The sequence below is a fragment of the Malania oleifera genome, chromosome 5 (assembly GCF_029873635.1).
Source record: "Malania oleifera isolate guangnan ecotype guangnan chromosome 5, ASM2987363v1, whole genome shotgun sequence".
Lineage (NCBI taxonomy): Eukaryota > Viridiplantae > Streptophyta > Magnoliopsida > Santalales > Ximeniaceae > Malania > Malania oleifera.
In genome coordinates, this window is record NC_080421.1 from 79,528,214 (window position 1) to 79,551,355 (window position 23,142).

A 23,142-nucleotide genomic window follows, 5' to 3' on the forward strand; every position below is an offset into this window, starting at 1 on the left:
TCTCTGCAGTTTAATTTAATTCCAAAATATTCTCAAAAACTCGATATAATTAAATCCCTGCAGTTTAATTTAATTCCAAAATATTCTCAAAAACTCGATATAATCAAATCCCTGCAGTTTAATTTAACTCTAAAATATTCCCAAAAATCTTATATAATCAAATCCCTGGAGTTTAATTTAATTCCAAAATATTCCCAAAAATATGATATAATCAAATCCATGCAGTTTAATTTAACTCAGACATATTTTTAAAATAAAATCTGAACATAGATATAAATAATTTCACATACTGAATTTAAATCGGGCATATTTTAATTAACATAAGTCTAATTAAATTCACGTACGCAAATTTAATCGAGTATATTTTAAAATAAACCTGATATAATCTATTCCCCTTACCTTAACCTTTGAGTGGTGCCTACGACGTACAAACGAAGAAATCACTCCGGTTAAAACGTTCAGGAGCGGAGTTAGGACCCAAAAGTGATGTTTGTTTTTCGATTTGGCTGAGATATGGAGAGAAATTTGAGAGAGAGAGAGTTTGAGGAGAGAGAGAGAGAAAGAGAGCATGCATTCGGCCTTTGGGGCTTCAGGATACATTATAAATATAATATAATATTATATTAATATATTATTATATTATATTATTTAATAAATAATAATTATTATATAATTAATTAATTATTATTATTTTTTTATTTTTTATATTTTTTTCGATCATTACAGAAATGCTTCTGAGAAGCTAATTTGTACAACTTTAAACTATATGCACTCTTTCACAAGATAAGATTTGAGCTCGATAGAATTAGGGTTTCTCTCTCAAAAATATTTTTGAAATAAATGAGAGTAGATGAGAGTAGGTGATCTTTGATTTAAAAAATAAGTATGCAATAAATGCTTCAAAGATTTAAAATCAATAAATGTTTTCACCAACAAGGATTTTTGCGATAAATGATGTTTGGAGAAACTTGATTTTTGCTCTCAAGAAAAGATTATCAAATGAAAGAGTAGATGAGAGTAAAATGTTTCTTTTTCGAAAGGATGAGTGAAAACAATGCCCAAATATTCAAGAGTGTAATTCAAGATTAACAAAAATCATTTTAAGTGCTTTGGGCAAGGTATTTATAGACATTTTCAAAATATGACCGTTTTATGGCCATTGGGAATAAAATAATAATTTATTTTGAATTTTTGTAGTCGTTTTCTACTCAAAATAAGCTCAACCCGAGAGTTCCGGGCAATTGACCTGAGGTTCTGTCGACTGACCCAAGGTGTTTTACCTTTTTAGCGTGGTTCGATCGACTAAGCCATTGATCCGGTCTGTTGGATTGTCATTGCATGAAGTCCGGTTGATTGGGCTTGTACGTCCGGTCGACTGGGCCCTTTATAAAAACACGTTTTGGCCATTTGTTCTATTTTAGCTCTATTTTGACCTAAAAAACATTTCAAGTCTTTTTGTATGAGTTTAGCTTTTTAAGTAAAAGATTTCTCATGAAAAGATTGATTACTTAAGGTCATTCTATGGTCAATATTGAACTTCAAATCATATCAAGTAAGACATGCATTTACAATTGAAACTAAATGCAATACAACTGAAATAGTAAATGTTTTCATTCTTTTGTTTTTCAATTTTTCATGTAAAAAACCTGGAGATATGAGCTTTAAATGCCTCCTGATTTCCATTTTACCTTAACCATGTATGCGTACTGAAATATAAACTTGTTCAAGTATTAAATACACACATGAGGTACTTGTGCTTTGTCATTATTAAAACGAGATTACATTCAAAAAGTCAACGATCATTTTATTTTATAAGCAATATCAAAATATTTTTCTTTTATAAATCAATTTATTTTTTAACAATAATTATAAAAATCATTTATTCAATTACTGTTTATCAATTCAATTATTATTAGTAGTTAAAAATTTAAATTGTAATTGTGATTGGAAGATATTTTCATCTTATAATAATTTGAAATATTTTAATGTATTTGTAACTAGACGGGCCGAATAGCTCTCAATCCCTAACAATGGCCACACCACTACCAAGCCCACCACCACCATCACCGTCTGACCTCGAAGAGGACTACTCTCCTTCTTCAACCGTCATAACCTTTCCTCGCCCGCTTCCTTTGCTCCGAGTTCCCACACCCGCCAGCTCACGCAACGATCGCTCGGCTGGTCCATTCGTCCTCGCCTTCCCGACCTCCCAGTCTTTTGGATCTGCCTTCAAAGCCTGCGAGTCCAAAATTGTCGACCAGTGCGAGGGCGGTGCACGGATCGGTTGCGCCATTAGCGCCTCCAGCAAGTGTAAGCCCCCATGGTGGCAGGCTATAATAGGGGGAGGAGGCGTTCTCGATTTAGAGGAGAGGGAGAAATGTGAAGAGCGCGAGATGGGGATTTGTGTGGCTGCGTCGAAAGAGAAGTGTCTTCTGTTTGCGAAAGAGAAGTGTTTGGCCTCATTTAGGGATGCTCGAGTCGCATTAAATGATCCAATGGCGGGGTCGAAGAAGGTTTCGAAGTTAATTTTCTGTGCATCAATGTCGGAAGATAGTGTGGTGTCCAATTTAGTTGGAATTGATGAAATGGTTGATTGGGTTTCAGCTTGCGAAGTTGATGTGACAAATTATAGAGGGAGTGTTTTCCTCGATTCTCATAGGAGAGCTGAAAAGATTTCTAATAAGGGAAATGGGAGCGATTGAGTTAAGAAAGAGCACTTGGATTGTCATTTTAGGAGACATAGATATTTGGGAGGTGAAGCTCAGGTGAACAAGCTTCGAGTTGGTTTGAGACCTTGAGGGTTGATAAACGCAGGTTGCCTTGTTGCCTTAAACAAAGATGCTGCAGGATTAAGGGCCAATGCTGCTGAACAATATAGGCATCTTAGAAGGGCATGAAGTGGTAAGTTCTATTTCCTTTAATTTGTAGCACATCATTTCCCTGTTTTCGACAGAGTTGTGCGTATTTTTCTTTTGGCCTTTGGGGGATCTTTTTATTGAAATGCACATCTTAAATCATCATCAAAACAAAAGAGGAAATATATGAATTTCATGTATTATGAATTGCACTTTTGGATAAGATCAACTGAAGTTGACATCAAATATGATTTTGAATATTGTCATTTGCTCCATTGATTTTTTTTTTTTTAAATAGAAAAGTAAACTTCATTAGAGTAGAAAGGATAAGGGCAAAAGACACTCACCTCTCTCAAGGTTTGGCAACAAGATAGAAACCTCCCCTAAGGTTTGCCAAAAAGATACATATATCCCCTAAAAAAACATTTCTTTTTGTAAAATATAAGGGGAAATTTATATCTTTTTGGCAAATCTCAGGGGAGGTCCTTGAAAATTTTGAAACCTCAGGGGAGGTTATTGTTTTTTTGTCAAGTCTCAAGGGAGGTTAGTCTTTTGCCCTAAGCATATAAAATGAGGTTAAGAAGTCCTTATAAAACAAAACAAAAAACCAGAAAGAGCTAAGATAAAGAAAGAAAAAATTAGGCTAATAAACCCTTCCAATCATATTAAAGATAGGAGAAACCAACACTACAAAATAACACTAAGAAAAAAAGCTCATAGTGCAAACAAGACAATCATGTTTGATATCAAATCCATTGACAAAGTTTGATTGCAAAAAATATGAGCATTTATCTTTAGCCAAACCACCTAAAGAACAATAAAAATTGCACACCATTATAATCTCCTTGGATCTTTTAGCCTCTCTGTTGGAAGTTGGCGCTCTAATACCAATTTGTTGATGTGAATGCGCAGCGGAAACCAAACACATTTAAAATTTCAAATAAGTAATGCAAGCACTCAATGATGAATAATACGAAACAAACAATCACTCACAAAGAGAATCAACGAAAGCAATAATCAAAGACGCAAGATTTATGTGGTTCGGCAATGTGCCTATGTCCATGGGAGCAGCGACTGAATTTTCACTATCACATTGTCAAGATTACATTTTAGGGTTACAAATATTGATTAAAACGAATCTTAAGCATACAGGAACCTTAGTACCTATCTAAATCATCCCTGTAGCAATTCCCGGAGGAAAATCCTCCAATCCTCCCAATCTACTGATCACCAAATTCCAAATTGTAACCTGCGCCGAACGAAACCATTGACCGTTTAATGCCGAGAGCTGAAATCTGCAGACTGAATTGAAATCGTCGACCGTTGTAAAGAAACCGTTGACAGTTGTTGCAACCAACTTCCTTGTTCTACGATTCACGATACTTTTCCGGTGCATGCGTTCCACTCAATATGAGCCACATCCCCAGCAATCTCCACCTTGGCGAATATTCACCACTTAGGAGAAATCTGAAAGCATAACCCGCTGCTCAACCTAGGATAGTGGATTGGGACCGTCTCTCGACTAGCACCTAGAGACGTTGATTAAGTCCAAGCAATACTTGAACTTGCCCGTTGTGACTGATTTCGTCAATGTATCAGTTGTATTGTCAAATGTGTGAACCTTCTCAAGTAGAAGTTCACCTGAAGAATTCAGTTCCCTGATATTGTGAAACCGCACATCAATGTGCTTTGTCCTCGCATAATACACTTGAGTCTTCGCCAAGTAAATGGCACTTTGACTATCACACTGTAGCCGAACTCGATACCCAACTCCTTGACCAATCCCATAAGCTATAACGCTTCCTTGACATCCTCAGTCACTGCCATGTACTCTGACTCAGTAGTAGATAAGGCAACGAGTGAATGTACCATAAACCTCCAACAAATAGGTCCTCTCACAAAGGGTAAATACGTACCTTGTGGTAGACCTTCTGTCATCCAAGTTTCTTGCGTAGTTAGCATCTACGTACCCTACCACTGATGGATCACTTTGTTGTCTACTGAACATGATGTCACATCCGGTTGTACCCCTCAAGTACCCGAGAATCCACTTGACCGTATCCCAATGCTGTCAACCCGAATTTGAAAAGAACTTGCTCATCACGCTGACAACCTGTGTCAGGTTCGGCCTCGTACATATCATGACATACATTAGACACTGGACTACACTAGCACAGGGGATCTTCGACATATCATGAACCTCATCGTCCGTCTTTGGGCATTGGGCGGTAGACTGCCTAAAATGACTCGCCGACGGTGTGCTCACCGATTTAGCAATAGTCATGCTAAACCTTTCCAGCACTTTCTCCACATAGCCGCTCTGAGACAACCCTAGTCTCCCTACAACTCTGCCCCTGAGAATCTCCATGTCAAAAATCCTCTTTGCTGCCCAAGCCTTTCATACCGAACTCTTTTCCCAATAGAGTTTTCAACTGATTTATCTCAGTCGTGTCTTTAGTAGTAATTAACATGTCGTCTACATAAAGTAACAGAAATATGAGAGACTCATCCTTAAGACTCTTCACATAGACGCATCAATTGTACTCACACCTCCTGTAGCCAATACGGATCATATAGGCGTCAAACCTTTTGTACCACTGCCTCGGAGACTGTCTCGTCCCGTAAAGTGACTTCTTCAGTTTGTAGATTAAGTGCTCCTATCGAGGTTGGCAAAACCCTTTTGGTTGTGTCATGTAAATCAGTTCCTCCAGATTACCATGGAGGAACGCTGTCTTTACGTCCATCTGCTCCAGATGGATGTCATATTGCGCCACTAGTCCCAACACTACCTTGATGGAAGTGTGCCTTACCATAGGGAAGAAAATTTCATCATAATCAACTCCCTTCCTCTGCGAGTATCCCTTTGCTACCGAACGAGTCTTATATTTCTTTCTTTCCTTTTCTGAAACTGCTTCTTTCTTCTTGTATACCCACTTGCATCCGATCACCCTCTTCCCAGCTGAAAGCTCCACCAAGTCCCATGTCTGGTTCTCGACCATAGCGCCCATCTAGCTACCTTTCTCCTGGCTCTACATGACCTCTTGAAAAGTAGTAGGATCCCCATTGTTAGTGATAAGCGCATAAGACACCATGTCGTCAAAACCGTATCTGGGGGGTGGCTTGACGATGCGTCTAGATCTGTCTACAGTTATGCTGCAACTCGGCTGATTTCTTGAATTAGAACTCCCTGCATTTATGCCTTGAGTCTCCAAGTCCACCTGAATTGCATGTTCGTTGCTGTTGCGATTTTCTGGCACCTATTTCTCTATTTCCTTTTGAGTACACCGTAACATGACTTTCTCATCGAAAACCACGTCTCTATTGATCACCACTTTGTTTGCCACTGGATCCTACAGTTTGAATCCTTTCACACCTTTCTGATATCCCAAAAAGGTGCACCGTCTAGACTTCTTCTCAAGCTTTAATTTCTCCTCACTAGGAATGTGCTCATAGGCTGGATACTCAAATACTCTAAATCCGGAGTAGTTTACCTCGTTTCCTGTTCACACTTCCTCAGCAACTTTCCCATCTCATGATGCTTTACAAGCCATACTAACCGCCTTAGTCCATAAATTCATAGTGAGCCCAATATTCAACTTGAGACACCGTACCCTTTCAGTTAGGGTTCGGTTCATCCTTTTCGTCACACCATTTTGTTGTGATGTTTGGGGTACTGTAAAATATCTCTTTATGCCATGCTGCTCGCAAAACTCTCTGAAAGTCGAGTTTGTGTACTCAATTCTATCGTTTGTCCTGAGGAATTTAATCTTTCTCTTGATATGGTTTTTCACCTTAGCTTTCCACAATTTAAACTTGGCAAACGTCTCTGACTTGCGCCGCATGAAGTACATCCAAACCTTTTGTGAGTAATCATCGATGAAATTCACGAAATACACATGTCCCCCTCGTGATGCCACTCTCACTGGCCCCCAAATATCAGAATAAATGTAGTCTAGTATTCCCTCCGTCTTGTGCATGGCTGTCATGAACTGAACCCTATTCTGCTTCCCAAGCACACAATACTTGCAGAAATCCAACTTACATGATTTGACCCCCTTCAAAAGATTTTTCTTGTGAAGTTCCTTCATTCCACACTCACCTATATGCCCTAAACACATATACCACAAAACGGTAGTGTCAAACTTAGATTTTGCGGTTGTAGCTCCACCTATAACCATAGTACCCAACAGTGTGTATATATTTCTTGGTACTCTTTTCCCCTTCATCACGGTCAGAATGCCCTTGCTCACCTTCATTACCCAACCTTGAGATTTGTAATTAAATCTGTTACAATCCAAGGTGCCTAACGAAATCAGATTCTTTCTCAACTCCGGTATATGCCTAACATCACATAACGTCCTCACCACACCATCATACATCTTGATTATGATATTTTCCATCCCAACAACTTTGCATGCAGTATCGTTTCCCATCAGAACAAAACTAGAACTCACCAATCTGTATGTAGTGAACTAGTCATTGTTGGGCGTCATATGATAAGAACATGCCGAGTCCAAGATCCAAGAATCTACGAACTCATCCGACTTAGATGAAACCGAGAGCATATCACCGTCACTGCTCCCAAAGTCTCCTTTTTCTACTACATTCGCTGTGTTTGATGATTCTTCTTTATTTTCAGCATTCCCCTTAATCCTCTTCGGACAATCGGGTTTTATGTGCCCCTTTTCCCCGCACTTAAACCACCGCTCGTCCTTCCCTTTTTGGATTTGGACCAAGCCCTATTGTTGCCTGATCCACCTCAGAACTTGCCTCTCCCACGATCTTGATTACCCTTCATCGCAAGCCCTTCACCATGTGAACTCTCATCGCTGACCTTCTTCCTTTGATGGAACCCCAACAATGCACTCGTGATATCCTCCAACTCCATGGTTTCTTTCCCCCATGTCATTGTTGTAATCAGATTCTCGTATGTAGGAGATGTAGGTGGGGAATTAAGCAGCATCAATGCTTTGTCTTCTTTCTCAAACTTCACATCAACTCGCTTCAGATCACTAATGATTTGATTGAATGTGTTGATGTGTTGTGTTAGGTCCGCACCCTCTGTCATCTTAAGCCAATATAGTTTTTTCTTAAGATACAACTTGTTCGTCAATGATTTGAACATGTACTGACTTTCCAATTTTAGAGGATTAGTATAGAGAAGAGAGAATTCAGATCAGAAAGCAAGGGGAGAGACCTTAAAGAGAAGAGGAACAGAGTAGGACAAGAGACAATAGGCAGAACGGAATGAAGAAGGGAAGGGAGGAGGAAGAAAAAGAAGAAGAAGAAAAGAAGAACCTCTATGGGAGGGGGAGAGAGAGAGAGAGGGAGCCCGAAACTGCTATCTGATTCAAATAATAACTGATCAAATGATTTACAAGCCCAGTATTTATACCCACGACCAACTCAAACTATATTTGCATAAAACCCCAACAAAACAAGTAATTAAAAAAATAACCCCAAAGTACTTAAAACATGCAAAATAATCCTATACTAAATATCTAAAATTAACCAGAAATTTCCCAAACTAAAATAAAAATCTTAGTTACCATATAAACAGCTAAAGTTTTCCATTGATTGTTCTTCATCAAGGAGTCAGTGCACACAACATTTCCCCTCCCCATTCAATCTCTTTGGCATTGATTACAATCAATTGTAACATCTACTTGCTATGGAGTAGGCAAGAGGTACAATCCTTTATTTAAAGTCGAATTGCAAAAAAGGCCTTTTCAATTGGGTGTTATGGAAGATGAAAATGGTAAGAAAAGCCATTGGGGTTTTTTTTTGATGGCTTTGAAGATAGGGCTTTGAGACTGTTTAAGGAGATTGGGAAAAAAAGAAGAAGAGAGGATGCACAACTTAATTCTAAAACACCCTTGGGCAGCTACAGGAAATTGGATACAAACAGGGTGCTAAAATGCCTGCAATGTTCAGTTAATTATGATAAATCGGGAGGATGTACAGATTTGGTGGGGGCAAGTGGCAGCCGGGGTTGCAGTGTTAAATCATGTTAAAGAAAATCATATCATGGAATGTGCGGGGGCTAAATGATAAATTCAAAAGAAATCTAATCAGGCCCTTTTCAAGGATTGGAGAGGTGACATTTTCTGCTTATAGGAAACCAAAGTGGAAATATGTACCATCTTTCAGTCCGAGAACTTTGGGGATGGTAGACCTGCTGTTGGGCTTCCTTTGGGCCTGCAGGTAATGTTGGAGGCATCCTTGTTATGTGTAATCTCAATGTTGTGGAGATGCTGAATCATTCCATCAACCCTTATTATGTCCCCTGTTTGTTCAAATTTCAAAAACCTGGATGACAGTCTTCTATGGGTTCTCATGGGTGTGTCTATGACCCTGGAGAAGGACCTCATAAAGACACCTTTTTTGGCAAAGCTCTTGGAAATTGAAAGCTAATGGGATGCACCTTGGGTTATTAGAGGAGATTTCAATATGGTGTTGTTTCCAAAAGAAGTGCAGGCGGAGCAGAGAATAGTTGCATGAGAGATTTTTTCGACTTCATCAATGTGAATGCCCTCATTGATCTTCCACTAATGGGGGAACTTTCACTTGGTCTAACACTAGAGAGCCACCTTATTTCTCGAGGATTGATTGATTCCTTATTTTGGCGGATTGGTATATTCACTTCCCCAAAGCCACTCAAGGACTCCTTCCTAGGTCTGCTTCAGATCACTTCCTTATTCTCATTGACACGGAAGGGATCAAATGGCGTCCAACACCTTACCACTTTGAGAGCATGTGGTTAAAGCATAATGGTTTCAGAGACCTCATTAAGCATTGGTGGTCCATGCTTCAGATTGAGGGGAAAGCTAGCTTTGTGCTAGCATAAAAAATGAAGGGGTTGAAAGAAAAGCTCATGGTGTGGAACAAGAATACCTTTGAAAATATTCAAGAAAAAAAGACCACTATTCTCAATGATGTCAAGGATATTGACTAGCAGGAGATGGGACAAGGGCTTAGTATTGATAAAAAGGGAAAAAGGGTCTTGTTGAAGGAGGGATTGATTGAGATCATTAGCCTTGAAGAGATCACCCAGAGGCAAAAATCTAGAGCCTTATGGCTCAAGGAGGGGGATCGTAACACACAAAAATTTTCCACCAGACTAATGTTCCTGCAGACTGAACCCCATTTCCAGCATTGAATTCAGGGAGTACACCTTGGTAGAGGAATAGGAAATCAATAGGGTTATTTGTGAGTTCCACGAAGTCCTTTACTCTAAAATCGGAAGCTGGATACCTACACTGGATCGTATGAATTTTAAATCTCTCAGCCCCCTACCATAGAGTGGCTAGAGAGACCCTTTGAAGAAACTGGAAAATCCTCCAAGCTATCAGAGATTGCAATGGAGACAAATCACCCAACCCAAATGATTTCTCCTTATCTTTATTTTTATTTTTATTTTTATTAAATTTTTTTCCCAGCCTAGTTGGGACACTCAAGAAAGATTTCATTAGAACCTTTGAGGATTTCTTTAGATCAAGTAGATTTGTGTGCAGCATCAATGTCACTTTTCTTTGGTCCCAAAGAAATCTGGAGCCATTAATATTAAGGACTTTTGTCCAATCAGCATGGTGGGAAGTATTTAAAAGATCTTTGCTAAAGTCGTTGCTAAGAGGATCAAAAGAGCCATTTTGAAAGTTCTCGAGCTGCATCAACATGATTTTGTGGCCAAAAAAGGTGGATGCAGCCTTCATTGCTAACGATTTGGTGGATACATATCAAAGAGAAAGGAGTAGCTGTGTGGTGTGTAAGCTTGACATGGAGAAAGCTTTTGATCACGTCAACTAGAACTTTCTCCTTTATCTTATTAGAAAGATGGGTTTTGAGGAGTGATGGTGCAGCTGGATTGCTCATTGCATCAATACACCAATTTTCTCAATGCTCATAAATGGGCGCCCTATCGATTTCTTTCACTCCTATAGAGGACTGAGACAAATGTTGACCCTCTTCTTGTTCATTGTGGTGATGGAGATGTCGGGCTTCATGTTGAAAAAACCTACCAAAAGAGGGCTCCTTAAAGGCTTCAGAGTTGGCAGAAATGGAAGGTCTTTGGAGGTCTCGCATCTCTTGTTCATGAATGACACATCATTTTTTGTGAGGACAATCCTCTCCACCTTTTGAATTTGTGACGTATTTTGGCAGCATTTGAGGTCGTCTCAGCTTTGAAAGTAAATCTTAGAAAAAGTGAAATTATTTCAATTTTCGACAGTTCAAGGGGACCTTTTTTTGCGGGTCTTTTGGGATGCAAATTAGGATATTTTCCTATCAGCTACCTTGGGTTACCCCTTGGAGCCAAATTAAAGATAAAGGAGTGTGGGACCCATTATTGAGAAGTTCGAAAAACAGGTTAGTAGGATAGAAAAGGAATTTTTGTTAAAAGGTGGCAGACTCACTCTTATTATAAGCACCTTGACAAATCTTCCGGTTTATTTCTTGTGACTCCTCCCATTCTCGACTTCTTTTGCGAAGAGACTGGAAGGAATTCAAAGGAGGTTTCTATGGGGGAGCTTCGGGTAGAATTCAAGTTACATCTGTTCAAATGGGGCATGGTGAAACAATCTAATTGTTCAGGAGGCTTGGGTTTAAAGTCCCTCCACATATTCAATAAAGCCCTTCTTGGGAAATGGTTGTGGAGATGCATGGTTGAAAAAAAACATCTTTGGCGGGAAATCATTGCCATAAAATATGGGCTTGAGCATAATGAGTGGATCTTTTAGGCTGGTAGAGGACCACATGGTGTAGGGGTGTGGAAGTACATCAGGAAAGGCTGGAGTGGCTTTTTTTCCTTTATTAGATTCCAAGTGGGGAATGGTGGCAAAATTTATTTTTGGCATGATATGGATTGATCAGAAGGATCTTAGTGTCTTATTTCCAGCCATTTTCAACTTGGCCTGTGATAACTGCCCACCTAAGTCAACACCTTCAAACATCAAGTCAGGGATTTTTCTGGAGCATCCCTTTCCATAGAAATATAGAGGATTGGGAACTCCACCAGCTCACTGATTTCTACAGCATTCTTTATAAGTTCTAGGATCAGAGCATTCTAAATTTTCCTGTTTGGGCCTTAGACAAGAAGGTGGTCTTCACTGCCAGATCCTTCTACAGGAGAATTTTTCCTCTGGAGTCAACAGTACTAACTTCCCTTGGTTTCAGATATGGAAGACAGTTGCCTGTACAATAGTTTCCTTTTCTACCTAGGAAGCAACATGGAAAGATCTTGACCCTGGACAACTTGCAGAGAAGGGGGTTGTTTGTTGCCAATGGATGTGCCCTTTGCATTGCTGAGGCAGAATCAGTTGAGTGCATCCTTCTCCATTGCCCCTCGACCAGAAATCATTTGAATTTGGCTCTGATCCTTATCAGACATCAGTGGGTCATCGCCAGCTCTGTGGGAGGGGAGCTCTAGGCCTGGGGAGAGATTTAGGCAACAAAGGAAATGAGGAAGGTTTTGTCTATCATTCCGCTTGCGGTTTTTCTGGTGTGTTTGGAAAGAGAGGAACACGAGAGTTTTTAAAACTTTAATCTAGTTGCTTCAGTTCAGAAAAGAGCAGTTCTAGTTGGCATAGTTGACTTTTAGCAAATGATTTCAGTGTAATTTTTTATTTTTGCTACACCCTTCAGGGTGGTTGATTTGCTGTACCTCAGGGTAGCATCCCCTTGATGCCCTTTTAATATATACTATCTTTTACTGATTAAAAGAAAAAATCCTTCAAATGGAAAACACCAAGCTCAGCAAATTCAGAAAGACGAAATACCTCTCTTTCTCTTGCCCATCTCCCCCTCCCTATTGAGAATCACCCTATTGGGAGATATTAATCAATAATTGCAACTCAGTGAAATCAACTATCGTTTTCTTGGGTTTTTGAATCAAATTTGAAGCCCTTGCAAAAGAGACATGCATGCTAGATCGTATGCCATTGTTCCTTTCACTCCTTTTGAAGTTTATATTTTTTCTTGTGTAGTCATGTTGCAACTTCTTTCTTTTTTTGGCGAAGGCTGAGCTGTTAATTTTATATTATTTTTATGCAGTGTAATTTTGAAGAACACATTAGATTCAGACAAAATTTAATTGGAGAAAAACCTGTCTGGCACATTCATTGTGAATGATAGCATGGTCCTCATTGCACAATTATAACCTTTATCACTGTCTTTTAATGGCATAGTGGCCAATTGTTATTTCTTACATAACGGTTTTTTGGGTTCCCAATAATGTTACATACCACTGAATCGGTGGGAAGAAAATTCACAGCTGTAGTGGCCATTACCTACTGTTACATAACAGCTGCTATGATCATTATGCAACATCTACAGGACTATTATGACAACACACACACACACACACCTTGTTTTTCATCTTTGGTAAGCTGTCTGAACATGGTGGCATTGGGGGGGGGGGGGGGCGTGGGTGATGAATTATGAGGATGATAATGATATAAAAATCATTTATTTATTTTTAATGTTTACAAGAGATGTATTAGTTATCAATTTGATATGAACACTATTTTGTTAAGAAAATATTTATTTTGGTAATCTATATTTTTCAACTTCAATCTTCTTTTCTTTCTAGTTTGCCCCATGTTCTTTTGTGTGTTCAAGTTCTTAGCAGCTTAATTTTTCATATGTGGATTGGCTAATTAATTCATTGAGATATATTGTGTGAAAAGTATTCAGAGTATGTTTCCAATTCCTTCTGGGTGTGTTTGGTGCTGCAGCTGGGGCAGAATAGTGAAGGATAAGAACCCATTGTTCTATATTAGTGTTGACTAATTTGGGGGGCATAGGCTGGAGACTATCCCACTTAATGGGATAAATGTGGGATAGCTTGATTATAGCCTCCCATAGTCTAAGCTATTCCATGTAATGGGATAAGGAAATCTTCCTTCTCAATCAAGGTTCTCTTTCTATCTTGTGTCTCTCTTGTTAGGGCCATAATGGCCATTGTCAATTGCTTTTGGTCGTCTTTGTCATGAGATATTTTCGCCACTTCTGTTGCTAGAGGTTGGGCCATTACTGTCACTGTCACCTTTGATGGCCCTGACAACAGCTTTCCAACCCTCTCCAACAGATCATTATGTTCATCTTTGGTGGAAGGATTAGACTTAAATTCCTTTTGAGCAAAGGAGCAAGGTGGGTTATCATCTGGACTGATTATTGTGTCATACTTTGCATCCCTGAATTGCAGTAGTGGTTGCAGACCATTGGAATGATCTGCTTGTAGCGATGGAGGCTATCCATGGGTGGCGAATTTGCTGATGTGACGTAGATTTGCCATCGGGGCTGGTCATGATGTTTTGGCTAAATTGCAGCGACAATGTATGGTTTTGATTTCTCTCTTGTTTTCTTCCCAGTGATAGACTGTCCTGAAACCAAAACGTTCTTGAACTGATAGGTTGAAATCTAGTTTTCTCACTGAAAGCCATTAAGTGGTGGAGAGTGGATAGCCATAGCATTTTTATTGGATTACAATCGCGATGCTCATAATCTTTGAATAGAAGCAAATTCAACGTAAAAAACAGAGTATATGCACATCTGCCGAGATTTGCTTTTTGCTAGTCCCTTCTCATAATTTGTTATGCTTTGAATGTGTTATGGTTAGCCCTCATCAGATGTTTGTTAGGTGCACAGGTTTGTTGTGTTGACCACAGCAAGAGTGTCTTGTGAAAAGCCAGTGAATTTGAGAATGTGGTATATTTGGTAATTATTACTTTTGAGTGGTTGATTGGTTACTAAAAATTTGCAGGTAGCTAATCATAATCATGTGGTGTGCTTGTATGTGCTTGCTGATGTAGTGAAATTAATTAATTTTGTGTACATGTCATGTGCTGAGCACACAATCTCACCTCAACTTGTTGGGCCTAAAATATGTCTGGCCTGGGCTAGCTGTCTACTAAATGTTTGGGAATTTAGATTATATGGGTCATTTTCAATTGAGCCATTGTAGCCCATCGTACAGCCTTTCTGGGCATATCATGAATGAGTTATGTTTTGCCCAAGAAAAAAAAATGTTTTGCCTAGCGTGAACTTGGTTCAATGAGATGGCCGAAACAGCACCAAGCACTCCCCAGGTAAGAAAGAAGGGCCAGCCAGACCCATGCAGCTCCAGTTGGAGTGGGGTTTAGGGAGGGTTAGGTATATGTTGCCTTATATGTGAGAAGAGGTATTTTTGCGACATGAACCTTGTCGAAACAGACCAACATTATCATTTCAGCAAGGTTGGCTCTGAGAAGTTACCTTCGTCGCTTTTTCCTTCAACCTCAACAGATTTATGGGGAAAGCATGTTATATTTTTGCTGTTATTTTTTATCATGATTTTGTGCAGCAGTTTTAAAATGAAAATTTGTAAATATAAGAGCATCCAATATTGGTCCACATGGAACATCTTCTACAATGCTTCCTTGTAGCAACTTAAGAGTCTTGTTTTATATTTTTTTATGGCTCGTGCAATGTGTGGGTGGTGGAAAGAAGGAACAAATTAATACATAAACAGTACCAATGTAAAAATCCCAAAAAGAAGAGATCTCTGGACTACTAGGAAGTCATATTGTTTTATTTGGTTATGTATGCCTCCTGATGTGCCCATTAATATATGCTGAGCGTATGCATGTGCTAGTTTTAATAAGGATTCATGAGTACTCTTCTAGTTAATAAGTATAAGAATATAAATGCGTTAGTTGTTGGAGGGGCGTGGATGAGGCCAAAGTATGAAAGCAGATAAAAATGGAAGCCACAGAGATTTAAGGTATTGGAGAGATGGTTGATTGTTCTTTTTGATGAAGGCTGCCGACTGGTGAATTATGCGTCCAGTGTATTATGAGAAACTGAAATACCTTGTAGCAGGAAGGAATTGTTGTCTTCCACCAAAACTTTCCTCCAGTGTTTCCCTGTTATGTAATGGTCGACTAGACGGGAAATTGTTGATCGCTTGGAATATGCTACTTGGAAAGTTTGTGATGACAGGCACCAGTGAGTGAGATTCCCTGGGAATGTGTAATATTTACTATGTGAAGAATTCTTTGTAAAATGGAGAAAACTAAGGTAGCGCTTGGTTTATAAGTGGAATCAAAATTGAAAATGGAATGTAGTCTTTCATATCACGTAGAATTAGAATCGAAATTATATTATAATATTTGGTATATATAGATGTGGAAATTGGAATGAGTTTAGTTTATTAATTATGTCGTTTTAGTATAAAAATTTTATTTAATTAATTTAATATGGAATAATAATATTGTAGTATATAATTATCATATAATATTATTTATTAATCTATTTAATAAATATTTTTTGACAATAAAATCATTTTTATAGTCATGCACTTGATTATGCTTTGTGTATTTTATTTTATTATTATTATTATTATTATTATTATTATTTTTTTTTTTGTTTTAACTATATTATTAATATTATAGTTTATCTTATATTTTATAAGTATTATATTTTAATATGTAATTTTTTGAAGGTAAATAAAAATATCATATATTATAATACTATGGCATAATTTATTATTTAATATAAAATAATAACATAATAAAATAACCACGATAGCATTATATTTTATTACACAATAGTATTTTATTCTTTTTTATGTTTTATATCACTAAAATTTATCATTATATATTTTTATTAATAATATAATTATTTTGTTTTAAGATTATACATAATAATATAATAAATAATCATACTACAACTATATCATAAATAGCATTTTATAATTTAATACTATATTACTTTTTATGCATTATAATATTATTATATATAATATAAATAGTAATAATAATGGTTAATTATTTTATATTAAAAACATTATTATATATTTATATTTAATGATGTCATAATATTAATATTATTTTTTATATTCATGTAGTATATATTTTAGTATATATACAAGATTACATTATATTTTATATATATATATATATATATTACTTATATGTAATATACAGTAGTATTATACTTTTTTTATGCTATAGCATTATTAAATTTTATCATTATATATTTATAATTGATGATAATAATAAATATTTTATTTTATTTTTTTTAAGATTACAAATAGTAATATAATAAATCAAATAATCATACCATATTATTTTAACATTTAATAGTGTCCGATTAATTTTTATGTTACAATAATATTATATATAATAAAAATATTAATAATTATATCATAATATTAATATTATTTTTAAAAATTATGTAATCTATAATTATATAAATATAAATTATCATATTATAATAATTAGTGTGTTGGATTTGATTTAGGAGTAAGTATTAGGAATCAAAATGTAGGTAAAAGGGAGAATTTCATTCTTGTATGGAATGAGAATCAAAATGAGATTATTGTAAAACAAACGTTAGGAATACAAATTAATCATTTTGATTTTGATTCCTAAACTTGATTTCCATTTATCAAACACCACCTTAGTGAAATGAAGAAATCCTAAATTTATGTACCAGGTTTGTCATTGCTTGGCCCGTTTCTTACTGTAGTTTCATCTGAGGACATTTTGGACTATGGTTGGCATGAAAGCAAAACAATTTGAACTTTGGTCTCCAAATGATTGTAACAAAATAAGGAAGAGGTCTTTCACTTTTACCAGGTCCGCACTTTGTCAAGGGTGGATAATCTATTCACAGTAGCCAACCAGCAAATAAATGCATGCCAAGGCTGAATGCCAGCTTATGGTGGTGCCTTTTTCTAGAACATGCTCCTGTGTTAGAAATAAAGTAGGCTTTGTTTAGAAGACGAACTCTTCAATCAAAGTCAACGGATTGATAACGCGAAACAAGAACCGTTGGAACTTGACGTTCAAGAGAAAGTACTCGGCGTTAATCAAAGGCAGCACTGTCTATTAGAAAGAAATTTCTAAAGAAGAAGAACACAAAACAGATCTAGAAATTTGCAACATCAACTGAAATTTATCGAACATTCTGAGGCAAGAGATGAAGAGATCAACTGTCTCCGAGGAGGAGTGACGAGACACGAGATAGACGGAGCGAGGGAATGGCGTGACCAGCAGATCAGATCAAATACGAGTGAGTTGGAGACGAGACGGAGACTGTGACTAGCAGATCAGACTATAGTTGAGAGTGGAGAGCTGCGAAGTCACGCTGAAGTGCGAGGCTCTGACTGTGAGAGCAAGAGCGAGAGTCGAAGGTTGAGAGGCGAGGCCGCGAGAGGCTCATATAGTTGCCCTTCAAGCGACCGTACAAATTCCGGTCGAACACTCGCCAATCGGTCACCGAAAATCTAAAGCTTAAGTTGTTTTAAAACCAAAAAATTAGATCGGCAGATGGAGGCGAGATCCCAATCGGAGAAGGGATGGTGATGGCTGAACCATAGAGAGAAGAAAATCCAAAGAGGCAGAGAAGAAAATATTGCGGAAATTTGAAATCACTGTCGAGAGGAACAGAGAGAGGAGAGTGCTCTGATACCATGTAAATAAGTAAAGAATTGTATATTGCAAAATAATCGAAAAGAGTAAAGTGAATGTACAGTACATTAGTATTTATACTAGTACATGTAATGAAAAAATACATTTCAATTACATCTCTTACTATCTAACTATTTACAAACAAAGCCCACTTTATTTCTAACATCCTGTGCAAAGGAAAAACTAAAAGAGCATAATTTAGTTATAGTCTAGATGAGGAATATGAGGATTTGGATATGTGTAAATTATCCTTGATTTTAGTGATTCTGTTAGTAGGTTTTCTTGGCCGACGCCACTAGCCATCCTTGATCATACTTGAAATCATAGAATTAATAGGAACATCAAAATCAATTGTAATCATGCGGTAAAATGTTACCCCTAAAGGACTTAAGAGGATGACTAGTTATCAAATGAAAGAGAGGCAGACATCCCATCTCGAACTGGCATTGGAAGCAATCATAAACAACATTCCTAACTTTTATAGCAACTTCTTCCAAATCCAATAGTAGTCTAGGGAAGGCTCGATTGCCCAAATGCTCTTATTTTTTTAGCTTGAAGGTATAGATCCAAGAAATCTAGAGGGAAGACATTAAAGTGTAAATAAACTGGGGTTATTTAGCAACCAAGTTAGTATTTCAATATAAGTGTCATGGATGTGGAGTTCTTAATGGTTAACTTTTTCCAAAATCCTCCCAAAGTATTGAGTCACACCTGTACAGTGACAAGGCTATACCGAGTCTAGTTTAGTTGTACTCATCCTTATCCAAGGACATACTCAAGTGTCTACCCTAAAGTCATGTCTCATAACTTGACAACCTTTGAACCAACTAAGGTCATCACTAAGGAATCTAGAATTGAACAATAAGGGAAATAACTCACATTTCATTAGTATTGAGAGTAGATCCCCTCAACACAATGATACCGCCTAACTTTATAGTCGACAACTAAGAAGGATGTACATCCAAACTTCGAGGTCGAGAGTACTTATGCAATCCCATTCTTAAATGGATCATCCTTGGGGCTCCCAATCCCACATGGAAGCTCAAGACAATCCTTGAGGATGTCAAGAAGTCCCCCTTGAGCGCTCTTCAGGGTTGCTTACTTAATACCCATCGGGATGCTAGGGAAGGTAGGACACACACCTAGTGTACCCCCAAGATTTTATTCTTCATAGTATTCTCGGTTACATGCGAGAAATCACCGCGGATCTGTGATCATACTTCTTAAATTTGAGAACACCACAATCACTATTTGCATCCTTTACCTTCCTTCTCTTTCTACCAGCACTTAAATCCTTACCTGAGCTACGAACATTCACATGCATACATACTTAAAATTAGTAAACATACTCATGAGGGGATACGGTTACAAAACCAATTTTGATACATCACATAATCGCGCTTGAGTTATTCATAACCCCTCGATACGGTTACAAAACCACTATTGATATCCTACATAACCGTCCTTAGTTATCTATAACCCTCATAAACTTTATAACGGTTTGCTTCCATCACTATAAAAAGGTGATCCCAAGAGGAGGTAAGCATCTCATTCTCATTCACTTTTCATTTACTGTTGCAATCTGAACCTCCCATTCCATAACTTAGGCATTGAAGTGATCCCCCAGAGCATACCTTGGTCCTTTAAGCCATTCTTGTTTGATTTCTTTCAAGTGGTTGCGGTTGAAGGATGGTATAACAATAGCTATATGATTATTGGCAGCAAAGTTGGCACCGTCAGTGGGAATCCTTAGGTGGTTTTATATCCTTGACTATGACCACATCGCATAACTCTAAGTCAAAACCCATTGGGGGAAGCCAATCACCTTAGTCAATTCATTCCACTCCAATAGATAACTCGTGTGCCACCGAGTGACTTTCTAGCCTTCCAAAAAAGGGTAGAAGACATGTTTAGTATGATCTTGCATAAAAAATAGGATCATGGGGAGCATGGTATAGAGGCTAACTGAATAGAAGCAGTGTTTGATGGAAAGACAGCTGCCCCACAAGAAGTTGCTGTGAAGGCTTCAGATCCAGCAAAGAAGGTAGATGATGCAAATAGTGTGGGCATTTATAAACAGCGGTCTCACAAGTTGGAGGAAAAGTTAAAAAAAAAATTGGCCAATTGGAAAAGTTGGTGAAAGAAGTATGCAACTACCCCTCCATGGGGGAACCAAAAAAATCTTCGAACCCTGCTTTTACCAAAAGAGGTAATGGAGATCCCTTTGCCAAGTAAGTTCGAAATGCCAAGTATTGAATGGTATGGTGGCTTGACCAATCCTTTGGACCACTTGGACACCTTTAGGGTGTTGATGCAATTGCAAGGCGCTCTTGATGCAATCATGTGTCGATAAATTGTAGCCACCATAAAAGGGAATGTTAGAGTGTGGTGTTGAACCGTAAAGCGTGGCTTTATTGGATCCTTTTATGAAATGTAGCTATAATTTGTCAGGCATTTTTTCAGTAGTCGGAAAATGGCAAAAGCCTCAGCTCATTTGATAGGTCTTGTCTAAGGGGAAAAGGAGAAACTTAAGGGATTCATGCACCGCTTTGTCAACGCCACTTTAGAGATTCGAAACCTAGATCATGGGGTAGCGGTAGCAACTCTGACAATAGCTTTTCAATTGGGGGACTTATTAAACTCTTTAGGGAAAAGACCCCCAACCAATTTGGGGGAATTGGTTACACAAATCTAGAAATAAATCAATCTAGAAGAAGTCATAACCAGAAGGAGGAGTTGGAGCGATCTAAAAGGAAGAGTTTGAGGGACCTGGATGAAGCGGCTAAGGAGGGGAAGGAAGCAACTTATATACTCATGGCGTGCGAACCCCAATGGCGCAAACCCCAATGTCACGAATCCCAATGACATGAATTTCGACTATGTGAATCCCAATGACGCGGATCAACATGCCTAGACCAATAACGACTCATCCGATGAGCACCGCTTATAAGGCCCTAAAACCTACCCATTTGATGAGCATAGCTCATGAGGCAACAGAGGAGTGAGCACAACTCACTAGTAATAACCCATCTAATGAGAACCGTTTGTGAGACCCTAAAGACCTGCCCATTTGATGAGCATAACTCATGAGGCAACAAAGGAGTGAGCACAACTTGCCAGTAATGACCCATTTGATGAGCATAACTCATGAAGCAACAAAGGAATGAGCACAACTTGCCAGTAATGACCCATCTGATGAGCACCGCTCATGAGGCCCTAAAGACTTGCCTATTTTGACGAGAATGGTGTATTCCCAAAAGGGGGAGGGGGGGGGGGAGGTGAATTGGGTATTTAAAAAATTCTAGGTCAATTTACCCCTATTTTAAAATCCACAAGTAGTATTACACAACCTATGATCTTTGTATACAATTTCAAATCTCACAAATATTTAAAGCATGTATGTAAAGCAATCAATGCAATAAATAATCAAACATACATGTATAAAAATTAAAGTGCGGAAATTAAATAGAGTAGGGAAGAGAAAGCAGATACAATATTTTTATCGAGGTTTGGCCAATCCTGCCTACGTCCTTGCCTTGGGCAAACCACCTAAGGATTCCACTACCTTGCTCACTTAATCGGGCGGAGCGACGCTGTTTACAATTTTCCTTATAGGGTACAGTCTCCCTAGCTCACTTATAGGGTGGAGCCAAATCGATTCTCCTTACAGGGTCGAGTCCTCCTAGCTCACTTAATCGGGTGGAGTCAAACCGTTTCTCCTTATAGGGTGGAATCCCACTAGCTCACTTAACCGGGTGGAGCCAAACCATTACAAGGATATGAAAATTTGCGTACAAATAAATTGTTTCTCACATAAGCTAGAATGTACAAATTAAAGTTCTATATGCATTCTCTAATGATATGAAATTTAAGTTCGGTAGACTATTTAGAATTTCTCTCTCAAAAGTATTTATATGTGAAAAACAAGAGAAGATAAAAGTATTTGATCTTTCATTTCAATAAAATATGCAGTATGTATTTTTTCAAAGATCTTAGACCCCGAAGAGATTTTCCCAAAAATGATATTCAAAAATATATAGTTCAAGGGAAACTTAGGGTTTATGCTTAAAAATATTTTTGCAAATAAGCACAAGTGAGCTTTTGAATCTGACAATAGATGTGCACAAAAATTCACAAGCTTATATGAAGTTTCTCCAGCAAATAATTATCAAGAAAAAAGAAGTGGAGAAACTCTAAGCTAACTCTCACAAATGATTTTCAAAAATAATAAAGTGTGAGTGAGAGTAAATGCTTTAAAAATGACAGAATAAATGCCCAAATGAAAGCTTCTTTCAATCAACCCTCAAATGCAATCAATGTGCAAATGAAAGAAGTGAAAGAAAATCTAAGCTCTCTTGAAAATGATTTTTCAAAGGAATGATAAAAAGAGTATGAATTTTGTTTGCTTGAGAGTATAAAGCACAAAAAGAATTTTGAAAGAATTCTTAAGCTAATAAAAAAGGTGCTAATTTGTGCTTTAGAATGGGCTATATATAGAGTTCTCAAAATTTTGATTGTTAGGGACACGGTAGGCATTTTTGAAATTGTTTAATTAAAAAATTAATCACGTTTAGAGCTGAAAATTTGAAAAACCCGAGAGGTTTAGTCGACTAGTTAAGGCGCCGGTCAGTTGGCCTCAGTTCATTTTTCAAATTTATGAAGGTCTGGTCGGCTGGGCACAATGCCGGTTGGCTGGCCTTTAGGCGATTTCAAAAAGACTGAGAAATAGCATGCTGGCCTCATGATCTGGTCGGCCAGGCATGAGGACCAGTCGGCTGGGGCTTTTTGTTCAATTAGGGCTGGTCGGCTGGACTTTAAAAGCTTGGCCGAATGTGAAG

At 37.8% G+C, this 23,142-nt stretch overlaps 1 protein-coding gene across 4 annotated transcripts in view; it reads left to right on the plus strand.

Annotated features, from left to right (window-relative positions):
* The first annotated feature begins 1,999 nt into the window (after positions 1 to 1,999).
* Positions 2,000 to 23,142, plus strand: part of LOC131156338 (uncharacterized) — a 66,450-nt gene continuing 45,307 nt past the window's right edge. Inside the window, exons 1-2 of one of the 4 annotated variants that reach the window (XM_058109942.1) lie at positions 2,000 to 2,901; positions 15,545 to 15,923. In XM_058109942.1, the coding sequence (XP_057965925.1) occupies positions 2,031 to 2,702 (672 nt within the window). In that variant the 5' untranslated portion in view covers positions 2,000 to 2,030 and the 3' untranslated portion in view covers positions 2,703 to 2,901; positions 15,545 to 15,923. Of the gene's footprint in view, positions 2,902 to 12,902; positions 13,133 to 14,055; positions 14,622 to 15,544; positions 15,924 to 23,142 lie in introns of those variants that run through there. The other 3 variants (XM_058109939.1, XM_058109940.1, XM_058109941.1) reach the window with 3 other exon arrangements.